Genomic DNA, 24,733 nt, shown 5'->3' on the forward strand with positions numbered 1-24,733 from the left:
TCAGAAAACGAAGATCATGGCATCCAGTCCTATCACTTCATGGGAAATAGATGAGGAAACAGTGTCAGACTTTATTTTGGGGGCACTGCAGATGGTGACTGCAGCCATGAAATTAAAAGATGCTTATTCCTTGGAAGAAAAGTTATGACCAGCCTAGATAGCATATTCAAAAGCAGAGACATAACTTTGCCGACTAAGGTCCATCTAGTCAAGGCTATGGTTTTTCCTGTGGTCATGTATGGATGTGAGAGTTGGACTGTGAAGAAGGCTGAGCACTGAAGAATTGATGCTTTTGAACTGTGGTGTTGGAGAAGACTCTTGAGAGTCCCTTGGACTGCAAGGAGATTCAACAAATCCATTCTGAAGGAGATCAACCCTGGAATTTCTTTGGAGGGAATGATGCTAAAGCTGAAACTCCAGTACTTTGGCCACCTCATGTGAAGAGCTGACTCATTGGAAAAGACTCTGATGCTGGGAGGGATTGGGGGCAGGAGGAGAAGGGGACGACCGAGGATGAGATGGCTGGATGGCATCACGGACTTGATGGACATGAGTCTGAGTGAACTCCGGGAGTTGGTGATGGACAGGGAGGCCTGGCGTGCTGCAATTCATGGGGTCACAAAGAGTCGGACACGACTGAGCGACTGAACTGAACTGAGATGTAAAATAATAAAATTAGAACGTTTTCTCACAGCATATATAAAAACAACATCAAAATGGATTAAAGACCTAAATATTAGACTAGAATTGACAAAATCTCTAGAAGAGAACATAAGCAGAATACTATAAGGAAGATGCGGTACATATATACACAATAGATGACTGCTCAGTCATAAGAAAGAAATTTTGCTCTTTTCAATCAAATGGATAGACCTGGAGGGCATTATGCTTAGTGAAATAAGTCAGGGAAGGAAAAGTACTGCATGATATCACTTATACATGAAATCTTAAAAAAAAAACCAACAAATACATAAAATGAAACTAATAGACACACATATATATAGCACAAATGAGTGGTTTCTGGTGGGAAGATGGAAGGGAGAGGGGCAAGACAGGGGTAGGGGACAGGGAGATACAAACTACTAGGTATAAAATAGATACAGTGTGCTATTTACAGTACTGAGATTATAACCAATACTTTATAATAACTTTAAATGGAGTAAAACTGGAAAAAGTCTAAACCACTATGCTATACAGCTTAAAGCAATGTATATTGTAAATCAACTATATCATAATTAAAAAAAAAACATGAAAAGTGAAATAAAAGGCATGACTGTACTAAAAATAAATAAATAAAATCCAAAATAATTCACCAAAACTATGTCAGATCTTTAATTTCTGGATTCCAAGTATGGCAAGATAAACCCACCAAGTAGTATTGCTTTCCTTCTTTTTTATTTTATTTTACTTTACAATACTGTATTGGTTTTGCCATACATCAACATGAATCCGCCATGGGTGTACACGTGTTCCCAATCCTGAAACCCCCTCCCACTTCCCTCTCCATACCATCTCTCTGGGTCATCCCAGTGCACCAGCCCCAAGCATCCTGTACCCTGCATCAAACCTAGACTGGCGATTCATTTCTTATATGATATTATACATGTTTCAATGCCATTCTCCCAAATCATCCCACCCTCTCTCTCTCCCTCAGAGTCCAAAAGACTGTTCTATACATCTGTGTCTTTTTAACTGTCTCGCATACAGGGTTATCATTACCACCTTTCTAAATTCCATATATATGTGTTAGTATATTGTATTGGTGTTTTGCAAATGCTGATATTTAAGAAATCAAAACTGGCTCTTCCTGGACTAACTTCTTATATAGTTTTCCCAGCCAAGGCACAGTTGGTCCTTAGGATCCTGGAAAGGAATTTAATGACCTGATTTCCTGATCAAGGATGGGCTTTATGACCCCACCATGCCAGGCCCAACTCCAGGAGGGTTAAAGAAGAACACTGATGGGTTGCAGGGTCTCTTACTGAATCCCTGTTTTCATGGAACCCAGAGTGTGAGTGAAGGATAAGTCATAGAACACAACAAAAGCAGAGAGAAATAACACAGAGTGTCACAGGCTCCACCACATGCACCTGTGGAAATGTGTGCCTTTGACATCCCTATTCCAGTTATACTCAGATATAAACTGAAACAGCAAGTTAAAGGTTACTGCCAAGAAAAATAAAAGCACATATTCTAATTTGTACCATGGCAAAATTATTACCACCATGAATAAAAATGAAATCAATTACACAGACTAATAAAAACAAATTCAAGGTGAACATTATTTCCTTTTTCTAAACTTACATAGAATATTTCTATCTATAAATCCAAATTGCTGAAAAAATTAAATATAAGCAGTCACTGCTATTTATACAAAGATACATATTATAATGGAGAAAGCAATGGCAACCCACTCCAGTACTCTCTCCTGAAAAATTCCATGAACGGAGGAGCCTGGTAGGCTGCAGTCCATGGGGTTGCAAAGAGTTGAACACGACTGAGCGACTTCACTTTCATGCATTGGAGAAGGATATGACAACCCACTCCAGTGTTCTTGCCTGGAGAATCCCAGGGACGGAGGAGCCTAGTGGGCTGCTGTCTATGGGGTCGCATAGAGTCAGACATGACTGAAATGACTTAGCAGGAGCAGCAGCCATATTATAAATTCAAAGAATTTCTAAGTTATAATTTTGATACCTCTCATTTTGTAATATACAACAAATTATGAGTTAGTTCTTTGGAATTCAATTATATTGACTTAATTTTATGATATCAGAATGGATAAAATATCATAACAGTGAAATATTATACACAGCAATTAATATTTTTCTAACTTAAGATGAATTTTCCTTAAGACAAACATGAACAGCCTCAGACACCTATCAGAATTCATCCGGAAGACACTGAAAGAATCCCATTTACCTGAGACAGCAGAGTCGGCTCCTGCTGACACGTGATTGCGTTCCGGTTGGCTTCCATAAAATACCTCTGTGTGCGCCTCCGTTCCCGTTCCAGCTTCTTCTCCAAGGCAAGCTGGGATGCGGATAAATTGTCTACATACTTCATCATGATATCTGATATCATGGAGCTGACTTCTACAATATCTGGGCGGGTTTCTGCATCTGGAGTGAGGCATCTAAGGAAAGATAAGCTCATCACAGCACTCTAGTCAAAGTCAGGACCAGTCCACAGGCTAAATTCTGCTCTGTGTCCCCCATGGTGCTTGCACCCAAAAGAACCTAGACAAGATGAACTTCAAGGATACTTCTGAATCCAAGACTTCTCAAAAGACATTTGGAAAATCTGGGAAGGAGAGGGAGTGGTACTGTTCACTTTGCAGGTTGGCTCATGGGCAAGGGTTACAGACTGAGTTGGAAGTTGCTCCCAGTCTCAGGATGGATGGGTGGGATCTTGCTTCTTCTATGTAAGTGATTCTCCTCTAAAACCACCCCTACTCACTGGCCAATGAAACAAAGAGGCATCTTAATAATACAGGACCTGAATACCACACTTGATGCACCAGAAGGAAGGAAAGATTCTGGTGGGTGGCAACTTACTGGACTTTACCACCTGTATTGGAGCAAGATCAACACAACTTGATTAGGGAGAGTCTTACAAAGCATGATGCAATAAAAATAAAATGCAAACCAGTTACTTGAAGTTGAAGCTGTATGTCATAATTTTTAACTGTAGACAATTTGACACATTACACGCTAAAAACTTTCTCAGATTTTGGAGGCAAGAGATATCAATCAGCCTACTAATGGGAGAATTGTTTCTATCACAGCTAAACAGTAGTAGAGGCTATTCTAGATGCCCATGGAAACAAATTGTCAAGATCACTGGTTAGCATAATTTAAAAATTTCTGGCACTCACTACCATATTTGTCTATTGTTTAATTCAAAGGCTCTAACTTTACATAGGGGCTTCCCTGGTGACTCAGACAATAAAGACTCTGCCTGCAATTCAGGAGAAAGTGAAAGTGAAGTCATTCAGTCATATCTGACTCTGCAATCCCTTGGACTATAGCCTACCAGGCTCCTCTGTCCACAGGATTTACCAGGCAAGAGTACTAGAGTGGGTTGCCATTCCCTTCTCCAGGGGATCTTTCCAACCCAGGGATCGAACCCAGGTCTCCTGCATTGCCGGCAGGCACTTTACTGTCTGAGCCACCAGGGACTTGTGTTCAATCCCTGGGTCAGGAAGATCCCCTGGAGAAGAGCATGGCAACCCACTTCAGTAGTCTTGCCTGGAGAATCCTGTGGACAGAGGAGCCTGGAGAGGCTATAGTCCATGGGGTTGCAAAGAGTCGGACACGAGTGAGAGACTAACACTTTTACTTTCAATGTTATATGTGGTAATGTATATGTTTCCATACTATTCTCTCAATTCATCCCACCCTCTCCTTCCACCACTCTGTCCATAAATCTGTTCACTATGTCTGTGTCTCCTTTGCTGCCTTGCAAATGGATACATTAGTATCATCTCTCTAGATTCCATACGTATGTATTGTTCAGTCATCCAGTCCTGTCCGACTCTTTGCAACCCCATGGACTGCAGCACACCAGGCCTCCCTGTCCCTCATCATTTCCTGAAGTTTGCCCAAGTTCATATCCATTGCATTGGTGATGCCATCCAGCCATCTCATCCTTAGATACCCTCTTCTCCTACTGCCCTCAATTTTTCCCAGCATCAGGGACTTTTCCAATGAGTTGGCTGTTCACATTAGATGACCAAAATCAGCTTCAGCATCAATCCTTTCAACAAGTATTCAGGATTGATTTCAACTTTCCTGGTATCCTAGGTGTTAGGTTTTTTTTCCTTTCAGTACTCTAAATATATCATACAACTCCCTTCCGACCTTCAATGTTTCTGTAGAAAAATCAGTCTGAAAGCCTTATGGGAGTTCCTTGTAACTGTTTTTCTCTTGCTACTTTTAGAATCCTCTCTTTAGTTTTAACTTTTCCCATTTTAATTTCTATAGGTTTTGGTGGAGGTCTCTTTGGGTTCATCTTGTTTGGGACCCTCTGTTCTTCTTGTACCTGGATATCTGTTTCCTTATATCAGGAAAGAAATTTCCAGGCATAATTATATCAAATATACACTGCGTCTCTTTTCTCTCTTCTCCTGCTGCTGCTGCTGCTGCTAAGTCGCTTCTGTCATGTCCGACTCTGTGCAATCCCATAGACAGCAGCCCACCAGGCTACACCGTCCCTGAGATTCTCCAGGCAAGAACGCTGGAGTGGGTTGCCATTTCCTTCTCCAACGCATTAAAGTGAAAAGTGAAAGTGAAGTCGCTCAGTAAGTGTCCGATTCTTCGTGACACCATGGACTGCACCTACCAGGCTCCTCCGTCCATGGGATTTTCCAGGCAAGTGTACATTATGTGAATGTTAGCATGCATGATGTTGTCCTAGAGGTCCCTTAAACTATTTTCATTTTTTAAAATATTTTTTTTCCTGTTTTGATTGGGTGATTTCCATTATTCTATCTCCCAGATCACTAATGCACTCCTCTGTATCACCTAATCTGCTGTTAATTCCCACAACTGTAATTTTAATTTCAGTTACAGAAAGGTCCCTACATACGGACCTTCAAGTAGCAAACTTTCAAAGGCACTAACTTGAGTTTGTGTATCCAATCACGGAAGTTAGTTCACATGTCTGATGTTCATTGTCACCTATGTGCATTCAGAACAGCAATAGAAAGTCTTTATTTCAAGCCCAGGATATCCAGAGCCAAGCATAAAAGCAGCAGTGATGTAGCTGGTACTACAGTATTTTTCAAGGTACTGAACTGTAAGATTAAAAATGCTTTCTTAATTTTGTATGTATTTTTTAATGTATTATTTGTCTTAAAAGTATTATAAAGCTATTACAATACAGTACTATATAGCTGATTATGTTGACTGGGTACCTAAGCTAACTTTGCTAAACAAATTGGACTTGTTAAAATGCTCTCGGGTATACATGTGTTCCCCATCCTGAACCCCCTTCCCACCTCCCTCCCCATACCATCCCTCTGGGTCATCCCAGTGCACCAGCCCCAAGCATCCTGTATCCTGCATCGAACCTGGACTGTATGGCAAAACCAATACAATACTATATAGTAATTAGCCTCCAATTAAAATAAATAAATTTAAATTTTAAAAAATAATAATAATAAAAATGCTCTTGGAACAAAACTCATTTGTATGTAAGAGACTTACTATATTGTATTCCTCAGTTTTGTTTTTTAAAAAATATTTTTAGTACTTTGTTAAGATTTTTCACTGTGTTCATCTATTCTTTTAAATTCAGTTGTCATTCCCATTACAATTGCTTTGAACTGTTTATCACGTAAATTATTTACCTCTCTTTCACTAAGATTTTCTTTTCAGGGTTTTTCCTTATTTCTTTTGAAACATATTCCTCTTCTCATTTTGTTTGAGTTTCAGTCTATAAAACTGGGTGACACAGTTACCTGCTCTGATCTTGAAAGTGAGTCCTTGTGTGGGAGCATCCCTGCATGTGCCCAGTGGCTTTGGTGGGAGAGCTGGATCTGACATCAGCACAGACCATGTCTTCTCTCCTGGGGACTGGCAGCTGCCACATGGGTAGGAGGGGAGGCAGTGGAGTTGGAGGGCCAGAGCCAGAGCCAGGTGCAAACTGGGGCTTCTACTCTGCTCAGTGCCATCACCACACTGTTAAGGATGAGGTCAGGCCACAAGGCCTGCTGCAGGGGCCCTGAGGAAGCCGGGTTTCTCCTACATGTGATGGCAGCCTCCACCTTGGTCTGAGGTGTAGAGTCAGGGCTGAGAGCTTGAAGCTGTATTTTTTTGCTGATTTTGCTTTCTCCCTGGTGTACTTGCTGGCCTGGAGGCTGAGTTGTGGCTGAAGAGTTTGGTACCACACTACTGAGCTGAGTTTGCTCCCTCCTGAGTGTATGCAGGGACACACATGCTGGCAATGGCAGCTTATATCTTGTCCCAGCAGCAGGCTGGAGTCCAAGCCAGCCCTGCTCCCTTCAAGTGTGCACACTCTCACCGTCAGTGGCAGAACTGTTGACCAGGACTGCCTTCGTGGGAGCAGCATGGGACAAGAGGGGCTGGAGTGGGAGCCTGGTGAGCGCTGGACAGGGACTCATGTCCTGTCTTGGCAGGCTGGCCAGTGCCCCTGGCAGCTTCAATCTCTGCCTCCACACTGTGACTGGAAGCAGGCAAAGCTATATGCTCTTTAAGAGCAGAGGCCCAGTTTCCTACATCCCTCTGATAAGCCCCACGGGGTTTCAAGGCTTCCCAGATGGTGCAGTAGTAAAGAACCTGCCTGACAATGCAGGAGATATGAGACACATGGGTTCAGTCCCCAGGTCGGGAAGATCCCCTAGAGTAGGAAATGGCAACCTAATCCAATATTCCTGCCTGGAAAATTCCATGAAAAAAGGAGCCTGGCAGACTGCAGTCCATGGAATTGCAAAGAGTCGGACATGACTGAGCACCCACCGCCCCACCCCCACCCCCTCACACACACACACTGGCTTTCAAACTTGCAAGGGGCTTGTCTTCCAGTGCTGTCAGTCCTCAGGGCTGCCCTGAGATCTGGGGTGCCCAATGTGGAGCTCCAATCCTTCATTCCCCAGGGAGGATCCCTAAACCTGTGATGTCCCCTCTTCTCCATGTCCTTACTAGGGGTGGAGGTCCTGACCACATTCTTCTCCCTTCCCACTAGACTCCATGTGGATATTTCTTTACATTGGTTGAAGAAGATCTGCCCTACTTGTCCCCAGGTTGATTTTAGTGAGAGCTGTAGTTTGGATGTTAAAATGAGGGGAGGTGAGCCCAAAATTCTCCTAATTTTCCACCTGGATCTCTCTTTTCTTGACTTTATTAACCATGAGTGTAATAAACACATCACTACTTTATCATTTCAAGCTTTATCTTTAGGCTATTTGTTTTCAAGTTCTAAGAAAGTGAGCTTGCATTATGGTTATTATTACTCTTTTCCGGGTCTCTAACAGGAAGACTTCTTGGATCACCTTCGCTCAGACAGACTCACTGTCCCCCTTTCACAAGTCCTCATTTCACTGTCTATATTTAAGTACTCAAAGCCACTGTAATTTATACTGTGATTATCTGCATCACCATTGGAGACTGGAGGCAAGTTGAGAGGAGCGACCTGTGTCTCCTTCACTGGGATCTCACCTGTATGTGAAACAGAATCTGGGTCCTGCTGAGTATTCAGCAAATGAATGAATGAACAAATGAATGAGCAGTTGGTTTCATAATTTACCTGTACATAACCTAAAATATTTGCGTACAAGCTTTTGGAATCCCAGGAATATCTCCTACCAGAAGTTTCAGTTTAAACTCATTGGTTTGAAATGCCTCTCTGCTTGGATATTTCAGGGAGATTCTTAAGAGCAACCAAATGCTTTAATGATTTTCTAATCAAATAAGCATAAATTCAAGTTCTAGGAAAAAAATCTGGGATGTCCACTCATGCTACCCGTTGTGTGTCCACTCTTCTCTGAGTGACCAGATGGAAAGAATCAGAGGGATACAGTGTTTAATTCTTATCATTTCATGTTTAAAGAAACAAAGCTCATAGGATGGAAAATGTAAAGAGCCATTTGTCCTTAGGACTAGTTGAAAGCACTAACTTCTTTAGTCATTATGACTTCTTCTGAAACAAAGTGCTAGACAGCTTATGCAACCAAGCACAGACAGAGAAAACTTAGGCAACTGAAATATCATGCGCATAAAACGAAATGCTCTTCCTTTAAACAAAATAAACAGATGACATTTTCTTAACAGTGTACTGGAAGGTAAAAATAGCAATATTGGTACTGGGCAGAGCAGTAAAATATATTTTTTGCCTCAGACTCTTCAGGGTTACTAAGTTATTCTCCTGATTTAAAAGCCTGCTAAGGAAAGAAACTAAGAAAATGGGAAATTGAATTTGTTCTCTAGTTCTTTTGAAACTTAATATTTAGAGACTAAAAATCCAAAGCAAATAAAGTATGTAATTACATGCAACTCACAACTGATTTTGGTTTCATGTCAAATTTTCTAAAGATAAGCCTTTGCAATGTGACTCAGACACTGAGTTTTGAATAACTTTAAATGGAAACTACATCTGTTATAGGCTGCACACCGCAATCATAAAATCTGTCAGTTCAGTTCAGTCGCTCAGTCATGTCCGACTCTTTGCAACCCCATGGACTGCGGCAGGCCAGGCCTCCCTGTCCATCACCAACTTCCAGGGTTTACTCAGACTCATGTCCACTGAGTCCGTGATGCCATCCACCCATCTCATCCTCTGTCAACCCCTTCTCCTCCCACCTTCAAGCCTTCCCAGCATCAAGGTCTCTTCCAGTGAGTCAGCTCTTCACATCAGGTGGCCAAAGTATTGAAGTTTCAGCTTTAGCATCAGTCCTTCCAATGAATATTCAGGACTGATTTCCTTCAGGATGGACTGATTGGATCTCCCTGTAGTCCAAGGGACTCACAACAGTCTTCTACAACACTCCAACAATTCAAAAGCATCAATTCTACGGTGCTCAGCTTTCTTCACAGTCCAACTCTCACATCCATACATGACTACTGGAAAAACCATAGCCTTGACTAGACGGACCTTTGTTGGTTAAGAAATGCCTTTGCTTTTTAATATGCTGTGTAGGTTGGTCATAGCTTTTCTTCCAAGGAGCAAGCATCTTTTCATTTTGTGGTTGCAGTCTCCATCTGCAGTGATTTTGGAGCCCAAGAAAATAAAGTTTGTCACTGTTTCCACTGTTTCCCCATCTATTTCCCATGAAGTGATGGGACCAGATGCCATGATCTTTGTTTTTTGAAAGCTGAGCTTTAAGCCAACTTTTTCACTCTCCTCTTTCACTTTCATCAAGAAGCTCTTTAGTTCTTCACTTTCTGCCATAAGGGTGGTGTCACCTGCTTATCTCAGGTTACTGATATTTCTCCCAGCGATCTTGATTCCAGCTTGTGCTTCCTCCAGCCCAGCATTTCTCATGATGTACTCTGCATATAAGTTAAATAAGCAGGGTGCAATATACAATCTTGACATACTCCTTTTCCTATTTGGACCCAATCTGTTGTTCCATGTCCAGTTCTAACTGCTGCTTCCTGACCTGCATACAGGTTTCTCAACAGGAAGGTCAATACCAGATGGTCTGGTGTTCCCATCTCTTGAAGAATTTTCCACAGTTTATTGTGATCCACACAGTCAAAGGCTTTGGCATAGTCAATAAAGCAGAAATAGATGCTTTTCTGGAACTCCTTTGCTTTTTCGGTGATCTAACAGATGTTGGCAATTTGATCTCTGGTTCTTCTGCCTTTTCTAAATCCAGCTTGAACATCTGGAAGTTCATGGTTCACGTACTGTTGAAGCCTGGCTTGGAGAATTTTGAGCAGTACTTTACTAGCATGTGAGATGAGTGCAACTGTGTGGTAGTTTGAGCATTCTTTGGCATTGCCTTTCTTTGGGATTGGAATGAAAACTAACCTTTTCCAGTGCTATGGCCACTGCTGAGTTTTCCAAATTTGCTGGCATATTGAGTGCAGCACTAAAATCTGTAGTCAACTTTAAAATTAAATTGTCTGTTCCTACTAATTATGGCATCTTAGTATTCTGAATTAAAAGTATGCTCAAAACATGTTACCTGGAGTACCCTAAATAGTGATCATTCATCATCTTAAACATCCTGGTGATGGTAAACTCATAACCCATCAGCAGCCTGCTCTGCTGTGTGCTGGGTGCTTAGTCACTGAGTAGTGTCTGACTCTTTGCAACCACATGGACTGTAGCCTGCCAAGCTCCTCTGTCCATGGGGATTCTCCAGGCAAGAATACTGGAGTGGGTTGCCATTCCCTTCACCAGGGGATCTTCCCAACCTAGGTATTGAACCAGGGTCTCCTGTATTGCAGGCAGATTCTTTATCAGCTAAGCCACCAGGAAAGCCTTGCTCTACAGTGGACATCTCTAATTCTGACACACATTTCCTTCCTATTGGTGAACTGACCTTGCTCCCTCCCTTCCCAAACTTCCAATCTGTGGTCTTGGCTCCCTTTGCTGAGGTTTCACATAATAAATCCAATTGTTTTTGTATTCTCAATATCATTCAATTGTCCTAGTTAACCAAAGTATTTTCCAATCCTTTTATGACTGTACTTCAAAACTTGTTGACTTAACTTCCAGGCAACAGTGGGAACAATCCACTTCTCTCTCCAGCAACACCACCAGTCCAGTCAAGGCTGCTACAGTGGACAACTGGACCTGCCTCTCCTCACTCTCATTCCTTCCAGAGTACTCCCTGCAAATTGGCCAGGACGATCCTAGCTAAAGAGATTTTCACTATGTCTCAGCCTTTTAGTAACTCTTCAGTCCTCTTAGTACTGGGGATAAAAGTTCAAAACTCTCAACGTGGCTCTTTTGCTAGCTATTCCCTGTCGTACTTGACATGCCACATTCCCAGCTTCTTTCAGTTCTTCCAATTAGCAAGCTCTCTTGCTCAGGACAGCCTTCAGAGATGTGGATCTATGATACGCTTTCTCTGTTATGTTTGCTATTTGAGACTTAGCAGAGTTCAGGTCTTAGGTTACGTGTCATTTTTTCATAGAAAAACTTTTCCAAATCCCTCAACCAGACCAAGTTCTTTTGTAATTTCTCATTTGCCTCTTTTACCACACTTCATCACATTTATCATATTTTTTATATACTTCATTCTATAAGTAATATTATTAATAACCACACCTAGTTTAATTAAGGGCTTGCTACATGCTGAGAACTATGCTAAAAAGTTTTATCTTATTTAAAAGCATGATCTTACTTAGGCTTCAGAGTAAGCCCATGAGTAGTCAGAATTGCTACCCATACATCATAGATAAGGAAAGAGGGGCTTGGGGAGGTAAAGGTGAGTGGAAGAGTGAGGATTAGAATCCACCCAATTCTAGAACCTATTGATATTCTGACCTTTTCATAATAATGTTGATACCCTAAGCCTAACCTTCCAGCTCCACGAGGCATGGATACCAATAATCAGGGAGCCTGTCAGAAGCAAATTATGGTCCTGTTTGCCCAGCAACACAAAATCAGAGTACAGTCTCTGTAGTTTTCCTCTGTACTTCCCTCTCTTATTCTTTGGGGAACATAAATACCTAAGAAAAGGGGAAATTAAATGAATAAATTTGGCACTCTTATCTTGACCTCTCTGGAGATTTCTTGAATTTTTAATGCACTTTCCAGAAAGCAAATAGCAGAGAATAGGAGGTGCGCAGTTTAAATACATTTGTCTGGACTCATTAGCAATAGGGTGGATCTAGTATGATGTGGAATTCAAATGATTTAGAGATGGATTTCAGCTCATTTCCCACAACACTAACAATAATAGCTACCAACATTGCTCAAGATTTACCATCTGCCAAGCTCTATGCTAAGTGATTTGCATATGTTATAATCATCACATTAGCCTGATGAGGTTGTTAACATTACAATCCCCATTTTACCAGATGAGGAAACGGAGATGCCAAAAAAGTAGTCAAATTGCCTGCTCAGAGTCCACAGTTGGTGAAACTCAGTACCAGCTGGGCCTATGGTGCTTAGTGCAATTGGGTAGCATTGTGTTGAGCAAGGAAAGATTCAGGATATAATCCGACAATCACGTGAGGAGAATCTATTAATGCTAAACGGTGGGCTGAATAGAGAAACCAGAGGGGAAAGCGCACAGCCACAATAATGTGTTTATTACATTTCATCAGAGGTTGTGCCAAGAGTGAAGGTAGATATAGAGTTGAAATTTAAGGGAATTGGGCAGGGAGATGAATAAAGATTCCATCTGGGTGACCCTAGGATTTTTATTATAACAGTAAGGATTTGACTCAGCTTAATGGGGCAGAATAGTAACCTTGGGCCAATTTAAGGGCATAAAATGGTCCAGAAGTAACAATCAGGCAGATAAATGTCATTTATTCATACAACCAGTAAACTGTTAAGGATCTGCTTGGTACTAGGCATTGCTCTGGGCATTTGACAGCTGTGAACTAAACTGAAAAAGTCTCTCTCTTCTGGTGGGGAAGAAACAGACAATAAAGGAACACATCTGCATGCACACGGATAATGTGTCAGGGGTGGTGGATGCTGTGAACTTTGTAAAGTGGGTCAGGGGCCAAGAGAATTCAGAGAGGTTGTGGGGGCATCAGGGCAGGCCCCCTAATTATGCAGAGACCCAGGGGAAGTGAGGGCCCGTGCTGCTGCATGCATCAGACAGAAGTGAGCACCAGGACAAGGGAAGAGCAGCAGCAGGGAGCTCCCTGTGGCTGCAGCAAGGGGAGCAGGGGTAAGTTGAGGGGAGGGTCACCTTGGACAAGCTCTGTGGAGGCAGAACTTTGAGCCTCTCCAGGGATAATAATTTTCATTAAACTCCTGCTATGTGGATAGCTGGAGCACTTCTTTGTGACTTTCTTTGAGAAATTACTATTGTGCTATATAGTAGGTCCTTATTAGTTATCTATTTTATTTATAGTAGTATCTATATGTCAATCCCAAACTTCTAATTTATCTCTCTACACTTTCCCCCTTGGTAACCATACATTTGTTTTCTATATCTGTGACTCAATTTCTGTTTTATATAATAGGTTCACACATACCATTTTTTAAGATTTCTCATATAAGTGGTATCATTTGATATTTGTCTTTATCTGACTTATTTCACTCAGTATAAAACCTCTAAGGGCTTCCCTGGTAGCTCAGCTGGTAAAGAATCCGCTTCCAGTGCGGGAGACCTGGGTTCGATCCCTGGGCTGGGAAGATCCCCTGGAGAAGGAAAAGGCTATCCACTCCAGTACTGTGGCCTGGAGAATTACCTGGACTGCATAGTCCATCGGGTCACATAGAGTTGGACACAACTGAGTGACTTTCACTTTCAATCTCTAGGTCATCCATATTGTTGCAAATGGAGTCATTAGCAATTGGAATCAATCAATCATTGGTTAAGTAATATTCCATTGTATATATGTACCACAACTTCTTTATCCATACATCTACTGAAGGACATTTAGGTTCCTTCTATGTCTTGGCTATTTTAAATAATGCTTCAAAGAACACTGAGGTGCATGTATCCTTTTGATTTATTGTTTTCTGCAGATATAAGTCCAGGAGTAGGATTGTCAGATCATGTGGTAGCTCTATTTTAGTTTTTTAAGGAATATCCACCCTGTCCTTCATAGTGGCTGTTACCACTTTACATTCCCACCAACAGTGTGAAAAGATTCTCTTTTCTTCAAACTCTCTCCAGCATTTATTGTTTGTAGCCTTTTTAATGGTGGCCACTCTGACTGGTGTAAGGCAATCTCATTGCAGTTTTGACTTGCATTTCTCTAATAATTAGCAGTGTTGAGCATATTTTCATGTGCCCCTTGGCCATTTATACATATTCTTTGGAGAAATATCTCTTTAGCAGATCACACTTGGTATATAGATTGATATGAAACATTCTGAATAATCAGATTAACGGTAACATGTTATTTCAAGTGAATGTACTATTTCCTCTTGGACACGTGGTGGCTTTCAAATGGTCTCTATGACAAATGATGTCCAAACATTTTTCTAGGTTTGGATTATTTGGGAACCCTTTCTCTTAATAGCACATTTTCACAGATATGATGTATTTCTTGATAATCTCTGTAGGTTTGCAGTTGTGGGACTAATTACCTGCTGATGGTAGTGATCACTTTTTCAGAGTAGATGCCTTCTGGCACTGGTTCATATACCGCCTCCACTATCTGCAAGACAAACAGGCTGGAGTAAGGGAAGTAAAGCAGCCACAGGGGCCTTTGCATGGTGACACTTGGCCATGACGCAAGAACTACATAACAAGCACCATAATCTCATGCACACATTTTCATCAGAAACAAAAATACCCCAACAATTTTAAAAGTAGCATTAATTAAACAGTTCTTGAGCACAGAATTATATTCTTCAAGCTAAGTAAAAGTTAACCTCAGATTCATAATAAATGATAGAATAATATAATATATTGTAGGATAATATAATATATTGGATCGAGGGCAGTCCAAACCACAAGTAAAAATAAAAGACCAAAAGCAGTTTGATATATTATTTTTATAATTTTCTATGATAAATTGAAGAAAATTATAGGGGCAAATTGCCACAGCACATGAAGCAGATTTAGAAGAAAGGAGAAAATAAATAAATAAACTGGATCATGGGGCTAATAAAACAATGACTGCTTTTAATGGGTAGTTTTACTAAAATCACAAAGGTTCTGTTTAAGAAGAAAAGGATTGGTGTTTTGGGCAGCATGAGACCCTTTGTCTACCAAGGTTGCTTGCCTTTGTGGCCAGGGAGAGCATGTTGGTGCTGTAGAAGGGAGGGTCCAGGGTCGCCATCTGGTAAAGGATGCAGCCTGCTGCCCACACGTCTGCCTTTTCCCCGTACGGCTCGCTCTTCAGCACCTCCGGGCTGAAGCGAAACCAAGATGTTAACGCATGATGCAAACGGAGAAGTCGGCCCGGGAAAAAGTTCGATTTTCAAGCCATAATTGGAGATGGGAGAAAAACAAAGGAAACTCTTGATTACTATTTCAAGTAAACATATTTAAATATATCTTTGAATTCTCTCAGACTTAGGTGAATCAAGAAGCACAATCGAGCAATTCTAAGCAATAAATCACATAAACAACTTCTATTAAATGTCCTTCTGCTTTTAGAAACAACCACCTCTTGTTGGTAGATGGAATGATTGGCTCCAGTTCTCACTATTCTGGAAATTCTGAATATCCCACCCTTTCATCTCAGTGGACAGTATTAGTTACCAACCCCTGGCTTTGCTACTGGTTGCGCTGTCTTGCCCTGCCAGTGGAGTGTGGAGGTGGCATGGCACCAGATCAGGGCCTCGGTGCTTCCATTTGTCTCTCTAGGAGCCCCTGTCCAAAGGACTAATCCAAGGTAGCTGCTGCCCCTCTGGCCACATGGAGCAGATCTGCACACGTAAACCTGCAGCCTGAAGGAGACTCAGCCCAGGAGACCCAGAGACCTGGGGGTCTGACAGTAAATGCCTATTGTGGAATGCCACTGAGATTCTATGGTGATTTTTTTTATAAGCAAAACTGACACAGCACCATCCCTTTGCTATTTAATGCTAGCTTATAAAGTCTAAAGCAAGACCATACTTAAATACGTTGCAGAAAATGACAACATCCACCATGCTCATCTCTTCTGAAATTGCATTTCTAGTCTGAATAAGGATGCTGTGTCTGCATGTATGTTCAGTTGTGTCCAACTTTTTGCAACCCCATGGACTGTAGCCCACTGGGCTCTTTTGTCTGTGTAATTTTCCAGGCAAGAACAATGGAGTGGGTTGCTGTTTCCTTCTCCAGGGGATCTTCCTAACCCAGGATTAAACCCCTGTCTCTTGCATTTCCTGCATTAGCAGAAAGGTTCTTTACCAGTTGAACCACCAGGGAAGCCCTGGACAAGGATGCTGTCAGTCTTTAAATGGAGTTAAACTGTGATGGTCTAAGGGTTTGGCATTTTTTTAAATGTGGACAGGAGTGCAGTTCCCTTGGATATTTTGAACTAATAGAAGTTTCTTCCCTCATATTTATAGACATATGTCAAAAGCATTCAGCACACACACACCCTAAATTAATAGTTTGATGATTCACTTTTATAGTGTGTACTTAGGACTATGCTCAACCCTCTAAATTAGTAGGGTAGGGATTAATGGTTAAGTTAGACAGTAGATTAATATATAAAGAAACTCATAAATTGGTATCTGAACAGTAAGTATTGGCTGTTTAGAGTAACCAAGGAGTTGCTATTAGTGTGAGATTATGGGGAATGATCCCTGGTTTAAGACTTACGTTATGTACTTACAGAGGAAGTATGATTTCCAGATCTCTCAGTTATTTTCATATGTACTGTCTGAGTTTAAAAATGGCAAAGGAGGATTCTGGGGTGAAATTTCTAGGGCTCTACTGGTCCTAAGTGTACAAAATGTCCCCTGTTGTCAGTTGATCAACTGCTCACATTTTAAAAAATGCTATGATGCAGGATACAGGACGCTTGGGGCTGGTGCACTGGGATGACCCAGAGAGATGGTATGGGGAGGGAGGTGGAAGAGGGGTTCAGGATTGGGAACACATGTACACCCATGGCAGATTCATGTTGATGTATGGCAAAACCAATACAGTATTGTAAAGTAAAATAAAGTAAAAGAAAAGAAAAAAAATGCCATAATAGGAAAAAGTTCTTCAACAACAACAAAAAATCCTTGGCTCCCCACAAATGAATGTCTCATATTTTTATCTACTGAGAACTCAGAAGATGTTTCATAACAAACAGATGCTCTGAGTGCTCCACCCATCCCCCTCAAACCCCCTTCCCATTCCCAGTTGCCGTGCACTTCTGCTCTAAATAGCCAGCATCTGTACTTCCCTGGAAGACGGCCTTAATTTGTCCTTGAAAGATAATTACTCAGTGTAGAGGAGAACACTTATCAGAACAGAAGTTGCTTAGTTTATTTTTCTCATCATTACACCTCCTCCTTCATCTCACCAGAGCCCACAGACTTCTCTCACAGCCAGAGGCACAGATGCCCCTTTGCAACATGGCTGTGCCACTCCTCCCAACAAAAGATGGAGTCCATGTTGTACCCTTTGAATCTGAGCTTGACCATATAACTTGCTTTAGCCAAGAAGACACCAGGAAAAGTGATGCAGGGAGAGAACATAGAAGCATTTAGTCTTTGTGGCTCACTCTCTCTTCCTGCTCTTGAAGACCCTAACGACCACAAGCAGGTGACTGAGCCTAGGTTCTCCAAGCTGGATGATGAGCATCTCATGGCCCAGTTACATTCAGTCCCCATGCCTACCACCACATCCATCAGCGGAGCCCTTGAAAGCCAGGTCACCACAATGCACAGGTTAGCCCAAACAGCATGCATCAACAATCCCAGATCAAACCAGCCCAGGTTGCCAACATGCAGTATGTTGCTATTGCTCAGTTGCCAAGTTGTGTCTGACTGTTTGTGACCCCCTACAGTACACGGTATATACCACAAGAAGAGGGGGAAAGGTTATTGTATCAATCCACTAAGTTTTGAGGTTGTTAGTCAAAGTTAACTGATGGAAGATAGCTTCCATCAGATTCTGAAAGCTGTCCACCACCCCCTGAAAATAAAAAGAATCACTTCTCTGGAAGAGAACAAGAAAGGTCAATAAAAGACCACTCAGCTGCCAACTATCATTGTGCTCCTGAGGTCCAACTTGAATATTCTGTAAGATAAAAGGGTTTCATAACTACAATGAAAAGCAAGCCAAAAATACAGTCTGATTTCTGAAAGCCACAAAATGTTCTGTTATGGTCTGAAGTGTGTCTCTCTGCTTCCCCCACAAATTTATGTGTTGAGTCCCAATCCCTGGTACCTCAGGGTGTAATCATGTATAAAGAAAAGGCTTCTGTGAGCTGATGCAGAGCTGCCATTTGGCGGGGGTAGGGGGTAGGGGGGAGTGCGAGGTGGGGGGCGGCGGGGGGGGCCAGGGCAGGCAGTTCTGACCCAGTATGACCGCTGTTTGTGTGAGCAGAGGAGGAGACAGCAGAAGTGTGCCTGTGCAGAGTGACACCTGTGGGAAGAGGCAGCAAGGGGACTGGACAGCACCTGCAAACCAAGGAGGGGCCTCAGAAGAAACCAAACCTGCAACGCCTTCATCTTGGACTCTAAACTTCAAATAAATTTCTGTTGTTTAAGCCACCCAGACCCTGTTATTTTTTATGGCAGCCCTAACAAACTAATGCACACTTTCCTAGTGGCTCAGCAGTAAAGAACGCAGGATAACAGGTTCAATCCCTGGGTTGGGAAGATCCCCTGGAGAAGGAAATGGCAACCTACTCCAGTGTTCTTGCCTGGGAAATCCCATAGACAGAGAAGCCTGGTGGGCTACAGTCCATAGGTTTGCAGAGAGTCAGACACGACTGAAGCAACTTAGCACACACACACGCATACTTGAAATTGGCTAAGAGAGTACATCACAAGTATTCTCAGCACACACAAAAAATAATGTGAAGCAACTAATTAGATTGGTTGTATAATCATTTCACAATGTACACAAGTATCAAAATATCATATCGCAAACCTCAAATATGTGTAATTTTCAATTGTCAATAATACCTCAGGAAAGTTGGGGCAAAAAACCAAGTGAAGCTAGGGATAGTATAGTTAGGTAGATGGCAAGGACAGTCTTTCTTTATTGCAATACTTAGATAAATAAGTCAACACAGTCCATAATCAGCAGCCATTGAGAGGAGACTGGACTGAAGTTTATCTAAATACTACCTCTGTTTTAAAAAGGTGTGAATTCATAAACTAAGAGTGAAAACAAGGTGGGAGAAAGATGAGGAAGGAAGGATGCTTGATATAACTTTTTAAAAAGGCAACTGTTTTGATTTTTAAATTCAATTAGTAGTCCCTCACTTATGTGAGCAATTAAGTCGCTAATTGCCAAAGATTCTATTTACTCATTATGGAGGTAAACAAAGAAAGTATTGAACCCAGGTGTTTTAAAAACATTTAAAAATACAAATACTTTGTAACTTCACAAACAATTCAATAATATGATGATTTATATAAGTTGGGAGAAGGGACTTCTTTCCTTTAAATGCAGCAAAGTATCAATACATTCAGAAAGTAAATGGAATGAGATAATATGTTAAAAGGTTCAGAGTGTAGATAGTATAGTCTTCTTTCCTACAGTGGTTATGTTGTCACCTTTGTTAACAGTTTGATTATTGTACTCGTTTTGTCACACATATAATAAAATAAGAATGACACATGAAAACAAGCATGACTTTAGCACAAGGATGACATGCAAATCTGTGATGGGTTCAGTATTTTAGAGGTGGTAAAAGACAGGCAAAACGTGAGGACAATATTCTAGTTAATAAAGTTGTTTTGCATAGGGGTAAAGATGAAAAGAAAAAGGTAAGAGAAACCCAAGTAAGACAGCAGGTATTGCGAGAGGGCATCAGAGGGCAGACACACTGAGACCATACTCACAGAAAACTAGTCAATCTAATCACACTAGGACCACAGCCTTGTCTAACTCAATGAAACTAATCTATGCTATGTGGGGCCACCCAAGACGGGCAGGTCATGGTGGAGAGGTTTGACAGAATGTGGTCCACTGGAGAAGGAAATGGCAAACCACTTCAGTATTCTTGCCTTGAGAACCTCATGAACAGTATGAAAAGGCAAAATGATAGGATGCTGAAAGAGGAACTCCGCAGGTGGGTAGGTGCCCAATATACTACTGGAGATCAGTAGAGCAATATCTCCAGAAAGACTGAAGGGATGAAGCCAAAGCAAAAACAATACCCAGTTGTGCATGTGACTGGTGATACAAGCAAGGTCCAGTGCTGTAAAGAGCAATAATGCATAGGAACCTGAACGTAAGGTCCATGAATAAAGGCAAATTGGAAGTGGTCAAACAGGAGATGGCAAGAGTGAACATCGACATTCTAGGAATCAGCGAACTAAAATGGACTGGAATGGGTGAATTTAACTCAGATGACCATTATTTCTACTATGGTGGGCAGGAATCCCTTAGAAGAAATGGAGTAGCCATCATGGTCAACAAAAGAGTCCGAAATGCAGTACTTGGATGCAGTCTCAAAAACAACAGAATGATCTCTGTTTGTTTCCAAGGCAAACCATTCGATATCACAGTAATCCAAGTCTATGTCCCAACCAGTAACACAGAAGAAGCTGAAGTTGAATGGTTCTATGAAGACCTACAAGACCTTTTAGAACTAACACCCGAAAAAGATGTCCTTTTCATTATAGGGGACTGGAATGCAAAAGGAAGAAGTCAAGAAACACCTGGAGTAACAGGAAAATTTGGCCTTGGAATATGGAATGAAGCAGGGCAAAGGCTAATAGTGTTTTGCCAAGAGAACGCAATGGTCATAGCAAACACCCTCTTCCAACAACACAAGAGAAGACTCTATACATGGACATCACCAGATGGTCAACACCAAAATTAGATTGATTATATTCTTTGCAGCCAAAGATAGAGAAGCTCTATACAGTCAGTAAAAACAAGACCGGGACCTAACTGTGGCTCAGATCATGAACTCCTTATTGCCAAATTCAGGCTTAAATTGAAGAAATTAGGGAAAACCACTAGACCATTCAGGTATGACATAAATCAAATCCCTTATGATTTTACAATGGGAGTGAGAAATAGATTTGAGACTAGATCTGATACATAGAGTGCCTGATGAACAATGGAATGAGGTTCGTGACACTGTACAGGAGACAGGGATCAAAACCATCCCCAAGGAAAAGAAATGCAAAAAAGCAAAATGGCTGTCTGGGGAGGCCTTACAAATAGCTGTGAAAAGAAGAGAAGTGAAAAGCAAAGGAGAAAAGGAAAGATATAAGCATCTGAATGCAGAGTTTCAAAGAATAGCAAAAGAGATAAGAAAGCCTTCCTCAGCGATCAATGCAAAGAAATAGAGGAAAAGAACGGAATGGGAAAGACTAGAGATCTCTTCAAGAAAATTAGAGATACCAAGGGAACGTTTCATGCAAAGATGGGCTGGATAAAGGACAGAAATGGTATGGACCTAACAGAAGCAGAAGATATTAAGAAGAGGTGGCAAGAATACACAGAAGAACAGTACAAAAAAGATCTTCACAACCAAAATAATCATGATGGTCTGACCACTCACCTAGAGCCAGACATCCTGGAATGTGAAGTCAAGTGGGCCTTAGAAAGCATCACTATGAACAAAGCTAGTGGAGGTGATGGAATTCCAGTGGAGCTATTTCAAATCCTGAAAGATGATGCTGTGAAAGTGCTGCACTCAATATGCCAGCAAATCTGGAAAACTCAGCAGTGGCCACAGGACTGGAAAAGGTCAGTTTTCATTCCAATCCCAAAGAAAGGCAATGACAAAGAATGCTCAGACTACCGCACAATTGCACTCATCTCATACGCTAGAAAGTAACCCTCAAAATTCTCCAAGCCAGGCTTCAGCAACACGTGAACTGTGAACTTCCAGATGTTCAAGCTGGTTTTAGAAAAGGCAGAGAAACCAGAGATCAAATTGCCAACTTCTGCTGGATCATCAAAAAAGCAAGAGAGTTCCAGAAATACATCTATTTCTGCTTTATTGACTATGCCAAAGGCTTTGGCTGTGTGGGTCATAATAAACTGTGGAAAATTCTGAAAAAGATAGGAATACCAGACCACCTGCCTCTTGAGAAACCTGTATGCAGGTCAGGAAGCAGCAGTTAGAACTGGACATGGAACAACAGACTGGTTCCAAATAGGAAAATGAGTACATCAAGGCTGTATATTGTCACCCTGCTGATTTAACTTCTATGCAGAGTACATCATGAGAAACACTGGGCTGGAAGAAGCACAAGCTGGAATCAATATTGCTGGGAGAAATACCAATAACCTCAGATATGCAGATGACACGACCCTTTTGGCAGAAAGTGAAGAGGAACTTAAAAGCCCCTTGATGAAAGTGAAAGAGGAGAGTGAAAAAGTTGGCTTAAAGCTCAACATTCAGAAAACAAAGATCATGACAATTGGTCCCATCACTTCATGGGAAATAGAAGGGGAAACAGTGGAAACAGTATAAGACGTTATTTTTGGGGCTCTAAAATCACTGCAGATGGTGATTGCAGCCATGAAATTAAAAGACGCTTGCTCCTTGGAAGGAAAGTTATGACCAATCTAGATAGCATATTGAAAAGCAGAGACATTTCTTTGCCAACAAAGGTCCATCTAGTCAAGGCTATGGTTCTTCGAGTAGTCATGTATGGGTGTGAGAGTTGGACTATGAAGAAAGCTGAGCACCGAAGAATTGATGCTTTTGAACTGTGGTGTTGGAGAAGACTCTTGAGAGTCTCTTGACTGCAAGGAGATTCAACCAGCTAACTGCTGTAGCCGACCTTATGTTCAGTTCAGTTCAGTTGCTCAGTCGTGTCCGACTCTTTGCGACCCCATGAATCGCAGCACGCCAGACCTCCCTGTCCATCACCAACTCCCAGAGTTCAACCAGACTCGCATCCATCGAGTCAATTATGCCATCCATCCATCTCATCCTCTGTCGTCCCCTTCTCCTCCTGCCCCTAATCCCTCCCAGAATCAGAGTCTTTTCCAATGAGTCAACTCTTCACATGAGGTGGCCAAAGTACTGGAGTTTCAGCTTTAGCATCATTCCTTCCAAATAAATCCCAGGGCTGATCTCCTTCAGAATGGACTGGCTGGATTTCCTTGCAGTCCAAGGGACTCTCAAGAGTCTTCTCCAACACCACAGTTCAAAAGCATCAATTCTTCAGCACTCAGCCTTCTTCACAGTCCAACTCTCACATCCATACATGACTACTGGAAAAACCATAGCCTTGACTAGACGGACCTTAGTCAGCAAAGTAATGTCTCTGCTTTTCAATATGCTATCTAGGTTGCTCATAACTTTTCTTCAAAGGAGTAAGCATCTTTTAATTTCATGGCTGCAGTCACCATCTGCAGTGATTTTGGAGCCAAAAATAAAAAATAAAGTCTGACACTGTTTCCACGGTTTCCCTATTTCCCGTGAAGTGATGGGAATGTAAGAAAAACAAGCATAGCCTTGAAATTAACCACATCAGACCTTTGAGCTAATTGGTTCTTTCTTGTAACTCACTGCACCTTTGCCTTGGAAAAAATGTAACCCTGTTTAGCATTTCCTGAGGCTGACATAGATTAGAAATATAAAGAAAAGACACTTGGAGGGAAAATAAGTTTTCTGGTTGAGCAGCCTTCATCAAAAGAGGATCATAAAATGTTCACAGGCCTCCAGGGCCAGAAGATAATGTACACAACATCATTTGTGGGAAAGGTTTGCAAAAAAAAAAATCCTGGTTTCAATAAGGGCAAAACTGCTGGAATGTTTGGGCTGATTCTGTATGACCTTGCATCTTTCATTTCCCTCTATGTACAAGTAAAGGTATAAAAGGCCCTTTTGAATTAAAGTAAATGGGCCTCGCTCACTGAAGCAGCTTGGTCTCCCCATGTCAATCATTTCCTCTCTCTCTCCCTCTCCCTCTCTTTTTCAGGCTGATCCGTTGGAGCATAGAGGCTCCCTGCGTTCACTTATCTGCCCGGGTTTCTAAGACCTAAACGGGAAGATGTTCTGCATCTTCACTTCCTCCAGAGACTGGGAGGGCACCTGTGGCCTCTGTGAACAGGGCAAACTTCTTGTCTCAGAGTTTTATTGGCTTTCTATGTAAACCAAGGAATATCAGCCTCTTTCTCTCCTCTATTTTCTTATCTTCAACATTCTTTCCTTATCTCTCTCTAAATCAATTGCCGACGCAGTTTCTCCTGTGGGTTTCCCTGTATCCTGCTGGGGCTGGACCCCGGCACAGGACCACTGGAGAAATGACTGATAATAGTACTGGGGCAAGAAATACACTAAATGAACCTGGAACATCTTATAGTTCCAGAAGGTTGTTCTAGAAAAAATAAAAAGCACAGTGATTGGATGTGTCAGAGGGATACAAAAGACAAGTCAACCAGCTCCCTATGTCCAAATGTAGAAAAGTTTGAACAAAACAAAGCAGTGTATTAATCAGCTTGGGCTGCCATAATAAAATTCTATAAACTGGGTGCCTTGAACAGAAATAAACAGGAATTTATTTCTTACAATTAAGGAAGCTGGAAAACCTAAGA

The 24,733-nt window shown here is 41.6% G+C and overlaps 1 protein-coding gene across 1 annotated transcript in view; it reads right to left on the reverse strand.

Annotated features, from left to right (window-relative positions):
* NEK10 (NIMA related kinase 10) overlaps positions 1 to 24,733 on the reverse strand; it is a 290,322-nt gene that overhangs the window by 119,964 nt on the left and 145,625 nt on the right. Inside the window, exons 24-26 of the mRNA XM_018038472.1 lie at positions 15,339 to 15,468; positions 14,698 to 14,768; positions 2,923 to 3,136 (exon numbers count right to left, since the gene is read on the reverse strand). Of these exons, the coding sequence (XP_017893961.1) occupies positions 2,923 to 3,136; positions 14,698 to 14,768; positions 15,339 to 15,468 (415 nt within the window). The remainder of the gene's footprint in view (positions 1 to 2,922; positions 3,137 to 14,697; positions 14,769 to 15,338; positions 15,469 to 24,733) is intronic.

The sequence above is a fragment of the Capra hircus genome, chromosome 22 (assembly GCF_001704415.2).
Source record: "Capra hircus breed San Clemente chromosome 22, ASM170441v1, whole genome shotgun sequence".
NCBI classification, from domain to species: domain Eukaryota; kingdom Metazoa; phylum Chordata; class Mammalia; order Artiodactyla; family Bovidae; genus Capra; species Capra hircus.